Below are 9,023 nucleotides of genomic sequence, written 5' to 3' on the forward strand. Positions count from 1 at the left end.
CTTTTTTTTTTTTTTTTTTTTTAATTTTAAAGACTGAGCCCTAAGGCTTAACAAGATCATTCATACCCTTTGTTGGAGGAGTTTGGACTTGATGGTTACTATTAGGAAGTCTGTGGTGACAGAATGAAAATTTTATCTGAGGTCCCTTCTTACTGGCACTGTCAATGGATAGATAAGAGGGCTGGAGAGCAAAGACCCATATTTATTTATTTATTTTTTTTTTTTTGAGACGGAGTCTCGCTCTGTCACCCAGGCTGGAGTGCAGTGGCCGGATCTCAGCTCACTGCAAGCTCCTCCTCTCGGGTTCACGCCATTCTCCTGCCTCAGCCTCCCGAGTAGCTGGGACTACAGGCGCCCGCCACCTCGCCCGGCTAGTTTTTTTTTTTTTTATATTTTTTAGTAGAGACGGGGTTTCACCGTGTTAGCCAGGATGGTCTCGATCTCCTGACCTCGTGATCCGCCCGTCTCGGTCTCCCAAAGTGCTGGGATTACAGGCTTGAGCCACCGCGCCCGGCAGAGATGGGTCTTTTAATAATAATCCTATCTAACAATGCTGCCTTCTGCGGGAGCAGCCTGTGAATAACCATCTTCCTGGGGTCATGTTGGTTTCTGTTCTACTTCCCGTGCTGAGCTTTTGGCTCTAATCAAATGCCATCATCACATGGAACCTTGGACACACTTTTAGAAGAAAGGACCCCAACTTGTGTTCAGAAAACCTGGTCTACTGCACTTAGGCCCTTACCAGCTGTGTGATCTTGGATAAGTCACTCTCTCTCTCTGAGTCTCAGTTGCTTCATCTCTAGATGGGGTAATAAGGTGAAAGACCCAGTCAGTGTAAGTTGTCTCATAGTAACCTGAGTGTAGAATTGCCAAATAAAACACAAGACATTTGAATTTCAGAAAAACAACAAATAATTGTTTAGTATAAGTGTATTCTATACATTTACCCAATATTTGGGACCTAATAATACTAAAAAGAATTTTTCTGTTGTTTATCTGAAATTAAGATTGAACTGTGTATCCTGTATCTTACTTGCTAAATCTGTCAGCTCTACCTGGGTAGATTGCCTTGGTATAGCCCCTTATTTTCTATTTTCTCCTGTCTTGTTCACTTCTCTTTTCCCTCTGGCTGTCTTGTCTTTCAGAGAGTCCTTCCTTCACCTGCCTTCTTAAATATGGGAGTTTCCTAGGGATACATCTACGACCCTCTGCGTCTTTTTTTTCCCTCTATGCTCCCTCCTTGCTCCCATTTTCCAAGACTAAAGCTACTTTTTTTTTGAGACGGAGTCTCCCTCTGTCACCCAGGCTGGAGCACAATGGCGAGATCTCGGCTCACGGCAACCTCCACCTCTGGTTCAAGTGATTCTCCTGCTTCAGCCTCCCAAGTAGCTGGAATTACAGGCACCCACCACCATCGCCGGCTAATTTTTTTGTATTTTTAGTAGAGACAGGATTTTACCATGTTGGCCAGGCTGGTCTCAAACTCCTGGCCTCATGATCCACCCACCTTGGTCTCCCAAAGTGCTGGGATTACAGGTGTGAGCCACCACGCCTGGCCTAAAGCTGCCATTTTTGCATACCTCGATTCTAGATGCCTGTCTCCATCTCTAATCTCTCTGCTCAGCTCTAGACTCACATTTACATCTACTGATGGGACATCCACAGAATGCTCCAAAGGCTAAGGATTAAATTGCAACGCATCCAAAATATGACTTAATGCTGCACCCCCAACAAGCAAAAGTGTGTCTCACTCTTGAGACACACTTCCCTATCTCTGCCTTTGATATCTCCACCCAACCATTCTCGTAAACAAGCAACCAGGTTATCGTGTGTGTGTTTGATCCCTCTCTCTTTCATGCCCTGCTCTTTGACACACACACACACACACACACACACACACACACACACACACCCCTAATTGATCCTACTCATTCATCTTTAAGTTCTCTCAAATATTTCCTTTTTCTGGTCCTACTGCCCTGCATCTGTTCATATAGACATCATCCATCACTTAACTAATGCAATCTCCTCATTATATGTTTCCCTACTTTTGTTTATTCAACAATATTCATTTGCAAGCTGACTCTGCTGGACCCTGCTCTGGCTTCATTATGTCTCCACCCATAGAACTTCCTACTGCCTCCAGTTATATTTCTTAAGTTCAAATCTGACTCTGGGGCTGGGCATGGTGGCTCATGCCTGTAGTCCCAGCACTTTGGGAGGCCAACATGGGTGGATCACTTGAGGTCAGGAGTTCAAGATCAGCCTGGCCAACATGGTGAAACCCCATCTCTACTAAAAATACAAAAATTAGCCAGGTGGTAGCGATGTGTGCCTGTAAGCCCAGCTACTTGGGAGGCTGAGGCAGGAGAATCACTTGAGCCTGAGTGGCAGAGGTTGCGGTGAGCCAAGATTGCGTCACTGCACTCCGGTCTGAGTGACAGAGTGAGACTCTGTCTCAAAAAAAAAAAAAAAAAAAAATTTTTTTTTTTTTAAAAATCTAGCTCTGTCACTCTCTTTGCTGAAAAATCTCAGAACAGGCTCAAGTTCAAACCAATTAGCATGGCCCTTCATGACTTGGCCTGGCCTCCCCTTCTGGTCCACACCGATGTCTGGCCACCACTCCTCACCCCTCCCTTGGCCACTCCCATGCCTGGCTCTCAGCTCCTCATAGCATTTCCCTGCCCCTCTGCTCAATTGAACAACTTGCTCTCTCCTGAGGGAGTTGTCTGAGTCCCTCCTGGTCTGGTCAGAGGAGTAGTCCCTTTCTTTACAATGAGAATTCCCACTCCATTGCCTTCAGCCAGAAAGAGCAAAAATGATCACTGCTCGTTCCAGAACATATACCACATCTGGTTCCTTTCCAACCAACCCCTTCTCTTATACACCATGAAAAGATCTGGATGACAACCCCTAGCCTTGAGCTATCAGTGGGTTCATCCAACTTCTTCAGAGTTCATCCACCTCTGCAGAGCAGGACACTGGAACTGCCTTCAGTGGGACCATCTTGTTTCTGAAGGAGCTTGAGAACCATCAGTGGAGGGCTGGGGACACACAGATTGGCTTACCCAACTGCCATTCACTCAACAAACACTTTAAACTCCTCTGATGACCCAGGCCTAAGGCTGGGAAGTGGACTGGGGGAGATTCAGACAGCCCTGCCCTGCAGGGCCTACTGAGTGGGTGGCCCCATGCCATACTCCTGAGTTCTAGGTGTCTCCAGCAGGCACACCAGAAGGTCCTCCCAGTCATCCCACTTCCTCGCTCAGCTCTCTTTTATCCACTCATTCATTCTCCAACTATATACCAGCCACCTACTATGTGCCCGGAGCTTTTCTGAGTTGGGATGCAGCAATGCATAAGATGGACAAAAACCTTGGTCTTCAAAGAGCATAAATTTCGGGAGTGGGAGATAATAAAACAAATGATCAAAAAACACGGGAAGTTAGAAGGTGCTTATGTAGCAAGGAACCAAACAGGGAGTGTGGTGGAAGTGAGGTGCTATTTTAAATAAGGTCGTTGGCCTCCCTGAGAAGGAAAGTGACATTTGAAGAAAAACATGAAAGAAGGGAACAGGCACCACCACTGCCACCCTCCCTATCCTCCAATTTGTGCAGCTTTTGCTGCAAATATCTTAGAGCTGCAATTCCGGGAGAAAAATAATGTGTTCTTTCTACCCACAGGAAAGGAGACAGAATGAAAGAAGGAAAGCCCGGGACAACAGAAATTCTTTCAATGTTGAACTGTCCCTGATGGACACTTGAAAACCGGCTCGGGCAGCAGAGCCGACCTGCCAGGCCCAGGGGCTCCCGGGCCCCTCCTGGGGCTGTCAGGCTAATCCCGCGGCGTCCTCCCACCCCACCCCGCCCTGGGGGACGTTTGCTCGGGTGACTAAAGTTCAAACCCGGCTGAAGCAAGCCCTGGGAGGCGCTTTAAACAGGAAAGTGGCGCGGCCGCCCGAGAGAGCCCGGGGAGAGGCCCCCGGAAACCAGGCGGCGGGCAGAGGCTGCGGGGTGGGGAGGCCGGGTTGGCTGGGTGGGGAGGCCGGGCTGGCGGGGAGGCCCGGACCTCCCGGCTGCCAGCTCCAGCACCTGCCCGGGGCTCGGGCCTCTCAGAGGCACGGAGCTTTCTCTGCGGAAATGGCCAGGCTCCTGGGCGCGCTGGCTGCCCTGGACCGCCAAGCAGGGAGCCCCCTCTCCGGCCGCAGCCCGCCGGGCTGAGAGACCGCGGATTAAGTGCGCCTTGGTTCTCTCAGGGATGCTATTTTGCTCCGGCCCGGGTCTCTCCCGCGCCGAGTTGCACAACAAACCATTTAAACATTTCAGCACAAAACCCGATCCATTGTGGGGCCGCACATTAAAAAGTGTTATTCGCTTTGAAGTTTTTGTCTAATGGCTCTAAACTGAAAGAAAATGTTTTCCTATTACTTAATTCAATCATAGCGAAGAGACTTGGTAAAAAGCCCACGGATTTTGCCCCAAAGTGTGACAGAGTTCTCTTTGTGTTTGCTTATCCTTCTCTGTCACACACTTTAATTCGCCTCTCTTTATCTGGCATTCAAAACTTTCTTCAATGACATTCAATAAGGTCCAGAGGCTGGAGGGAGGAAAAAAAAAAAAAAAAACCTGGTTATTCCCCCCACCACCACCCCCGCATATTCTTTCCCAGTAGCTTTGGCCTTGCTCGCATTCAGGGTCTCTTAACCCCTTCCTCCCCGAGCGCGCAGGGCAGCTCCCAGTGGAGCTCCACGCTGGCCACTCGCGGGCTACCAGCTCCGGGTGCAGTGCCCGCCCCTTGCACCCCTGGGCTCCGCCCGCACTTGCGCCCTTCCAGCCTGCCTCTGCCCAGCGGAAAGCCCCCTCTCCCAGCCCGGGTACCGCTCTTGGCTCCCTCTCAGCATCGCAGCCCAGCTCAAATTTCCCGGAGAGCAATTAGAACGGGAATTAGGCTGCATTGATGGATTCCGTCTGATTTGCGGGCACCACCCTAGAGTGGGGGAGCCTTGGCGCTGAGACCCTGGCTCAGGTGGCAGCCTTGCCCCCTACCCCATGCCAAGCAACCAAGAAAACATTGAACCCTTATGCCTGCCAGACTCCATGCCCTCCATGCAGGTTACTTCTCCCATTGCCCCATTCCCTTTTACAGAAGCAGTTAGTGTCTCCCAAAACAAATTCTCTTTGGTTTTTAATCAGTTATAATCTGTTGCTGTTGTTATTGCAAAGATGCTGCCAATGTTAAAAGCCCATGCAGATGCTTTGGGTTTGGGCAGTCTTATTTCTGCGCACTGCTTCCCCAGACCCCTAAGCTTCCCCCTTCATTTCTCACAATTGCATTCAGGGATCAGAGCAGGTGACTGCAGCGATTTGGTTCCAATAAAATCGAAAGTAAACATCTCCTGTGAAAAGTCCCGGGCTGTAAATTCGAAATGTTTATGCTAATTTCCCATTGTATGGAAAAAGCTCCTGGGCGAAACTGCTTTGAGCCCGAGAACGAGAACGATTTAAAAAGCTGGAGCTGTGTACATAGCGCCGAGGGTTTGAAGTTGTTTAACCATTGTGTGACCAGAAAGAAGAGAGTGACGCGGCAGGGGGAAGGAGCCGGGTCTTGGGGAGAGCGGAGGTGGATCAGGGTGGGCAAAGGCGGGTCAGGGTGGGCAAAGGCAGCCGATGCCAGGAATACAACTGCCCTTCGCGCCGTTCCAAAGTGAGAGAAGACAGTGGTTTCCCAGCGCACTGCTGGAAGTGTGCGCGAGTAGACAGGGTGCGGGCAAGATGCGCGGGCAGACCGTCCGAACTCGCCACATGTGAGGTGCGAGACCTAGATGGGCGCCATCTCGGCTTTCATTCCCCATTCCCTGTCTCTGTTCGTAAAGCTCAGCGACTGTTTTTCCTCTTTTACACCCACAGCCCTGTCATTTGAAGGAAAGGGCTGGTTGGCCAGCATCTACAGAACAAAGACTGGGCGTTGTAGGCAGCACCAAAATTAAGACTGTTTGACAAACTTAGAGAAAACCGGCGATGGGGCTAGGACTGGATAAGGAATAATGAGACCTTCTCCTCCCTGCCCACAGACACCTTCTCCACGCCGAACCCGGTCCTCCTGCTTCCCACGCAGGAGCGATTCCACAGGTGGAAAATCTGAGACCGGCTGGAGGGACGTCGGGGGTGCACAGCACTGAGCTGACAGGGTTGACTGGAGACAGCCTACTTTTGAGGTGTAGGGACGATAATAGAAAGAAGGGGACCAGGACCAAGTGGACAGAGGATATGAGGGTGTGCGCCCATGGGGATCTGTAGAAGCGAGGCCGCGGGGGTGCAAAATCAATAAGATGAACGGGCTGATCGCCAATGCAAAGCCAAAGGGGAGTAAGAAATAAGGAGAAAGAAAAGAATATTAAATCGCGGGAGAATGAGAAAATAAACCCGCAAAAGGGAGAGGAGGGGGCGAGGGCGCCTGTTACGGCGTGGGTGGGGTTGACAAGAATAGAGTACATTATGCAGTTCATTTAGTTAACAAGTGAAATAATGAGGAAGCGTGCAGAGTGAATGCCAAGAGAAAAGGCACAAAAACCCTATTGAGAGGCCCTGGCCGCTCCTGGCGTAGCCCATCACATGGCAATAGTCCTATTTAAGCTGCGCCGCCGGCGCCTTTCAGCACCACTAGCGCTGGCCAGCACCCCGCGCTCTTTGGGCGGTGCCCGCGGCAGCAGAGGCTGCGGTTTCAGCCTAAGTCTCAGCCGCGCCTTCAGCCTCGTGGGCAGAGGCAGCTGCGGGATACCGCGGCCGGGGAAAGCGCGTGGAGAGCCAGAAGGTGCGGTGGGAGCAGAGGGCGGGCTGGCTGCGGGGCGGCCGCGCGCCGGGGCCATGCCGCGCTCCTTCCTGGTGGACTCGCTAGTGCTGCGAGAGGCGGGCGAGAAGAAGGCTCCCGAGGGCAGCCCGCCGCCGCTCTTCCCCTACGCCGTGCCCCCGCCGCACGCGCTACACGGTCTCTCGCCTGGCGCCTGCCACGCGCGCAAGGCCGGGCTGCTGTGCGTGTGCCCGCTCTGCGTCACCGCCTCGCAGCTGCATGGGCCCCCCGGGCCGCCCGCGCTGCCTCTGCTCAAGGCGTCCTTCCCACCCTTCGGCTCGCAGTACTGCCACGCGCCCCTGGGCCGCCAGCACTCCGCTGTGTCGCCCGGGGTCGCTCACAGCCCAGCCGCCGCGGCCGCCGCCGCCGCCCTCTACCAGACGTCCTATCCGCTGCCTGACCCCAGGCAGTTCCACTGCATCTCTGTGGGTAAGCGGGGCCGCCGCGCAGAGGGACAGGGCAGAGGTGATTCGAAGCAGGATGGAGAGCCAGGGATGGAGGAAGAGGGACCCTGGGCTTTCTGGGGGCGGTGAGGGTCATGTCGGGGACTAAGGGGGGCGCTTGGGGTGGAATGCAGATAGAGGGCCAGGACACAACGCCAGGAGGCGGATGAGGGCGGACGTTCAGGTCCTGGAGTGGGGGCCGGGGTTAAGTGAGGGCTGGGATCCAGGGCTCTCCATGAAGGGGAAGGAGTTCCAGGGCTGCCTGACTCCGGGAGAATCAGGATCTCGGAGCTGGACAAGGAGGCGCTCACTGTAACTCTGCCGTGGGTAGTGTTGGGGCGAAGAGATGGGTAAGAGGTCAAAGTTATAGGATTCTGGTGGCCGCCTACCTAGGTATTGGGTCCACAGCACAGAGGTCTGATCGCTTCCCTCTCTGCTCTGCCACCTCCAGATAGCAGCTCGAACCAGCTGCCCAGCAGCAAGAGGATGCGCACGGCTTTTACCAGCACTCAGCTGCTAGAGCTGGAGCGCGAGTTCGCCTCTAATATGTACCTGTCCCGCCTACGTCGCATCGAGATCGCGACCTACCTGAATCTGTCCGAGAAGCAGGTGAAGATCTGGTTTCAGAACCGCCGAGTGAAGCACAAGAAGGAGGGCAAGGGCAGCAACCATCGTGGCGGCGGCGGCGGGGGTGCCAGTGGTGGCGGGAGTGCACCGCAAGGCTGCAAGTGCGCATCGCTCTCCTCAGCCAAGTGCTCCGAGGATGACGACGAATTGCCCATGTCTCCGTCCTCCTCAGGGAAGGACGACCGGGATCTTACGGTCACTCCCTAGGCGCGCGTCTCCCTAGGTCCCCCACCCCAAGACCTCCCTGCGCCTCGGTGACTGGTCCTGGGACTCAGCGCTGGTTCCCAGGCACCCGCTGCCAAGCCACTGCCCGGCATGGATTTGGCACGGTTTTGCAGAGGTCCCGGGCCTGGGCAGGGCTGAGAGCTTGGCAGAGACTGGACCATGGTGTCCCCGCCCCAGGGCTCACTCGCGTCCAGAGCCAACTCCCAGCTGTGAACACTATAAGCGCTCGAGTCCTCCTGGGCAGTGCAGCACCGCGGCCCCAGCCTGCAAGCCTGCTTGGCGCAGCGCCTTGCTGGCAGCCGGCGCCTCCTAGCCCGCCCTCTCTGGGCTGGCTTGGGCTTCCTCGCTTACTCTACTGTCCTCCGCTCTCGGTCAAGGTCAGCAGCCTTGGATGCTCGTTCGCTTCTCTTTTTAAAATCTTTTTGTCCCTCCCCACCTCTTTTCTGTGATCATTTATTTACTCGGCCCCCGCCCGCCATCACATACATTTATGAACCCCCCCTTTTATTTCCTTTTGCTTTTCCCTTCTCCTCCTCAGGAAGCCTCCTCCTTCAGTCAGTCCATGTGTCCCTTGATCTGGCCTTGCTGTCCTCAGTCCCCACTCTTGATCTGGCCTTGCTGTCCTCTGGCCCCATTTGATCTGGCCTTGCTGTCCTCAGGCTCCTCTCACAGATGATAAATTTCGCCCGTAGTATCCATACTGGGGAAACCCATTCGCTGTTTCCGACACGCTCTTCATTCCTCTAAACGCAGGACCCCACTCTCCGACGCTGGCGACCCCACTCTTCCCTCTCCAGACTCTGGTCCGCCCCAGCCTAGCTGTGTAATTGTACGGCCTCTGCAATGCCAGAAGATATTTATTTATTTATTTATGTACAAAAT

At 53.6% G+C, this 9,023-nt stretch overlaps 1 protein-coding gene across 1 annotated transcript; it reads left to right on the forward strand.

The window, feature by feature from the left end:
- Nucleotides 1-6,821: 6,821 nt before the first annotated feature.
- Nucleotides 6,822-8,127, forward strand: GSX1 (GS homeobox 1). The gene is made up of 2 exons (XM_025364852.1): nucleotides 6,822-7,275; nucleotides 7,741-8,127. The coding sequence occupies exons 1-2, from the start codon at nucleotides 6,864-6,866 to the stop codon at nucleotides 8,121-8,123; spliced, it is 795 nt and encodes a 264-aa protein (XP_025220637.1). The 5' UTR covers nucleotides 6,822-6,863; the 3' UTR covers nucleotides 8,124-8,127.
- Nucleotides 8,128-9,023: the final 896 nt, after the last annotated feature.

This window comes from Theropithecus gelada, chromosome 17 (assembly GCF_003255815.1).
Source record: "Theropithecus gelada isolate Dixy chromosome 17, Tgel_1.0, whole genome shotgun sequence".
NCBI classification, from domain to species: domain Eukaryota; kingdom Metazoa; phylum Chordata; class Mammalia; order Primates; family Cercopithecidae; genus Theropithecus; species Theropithecus gelada.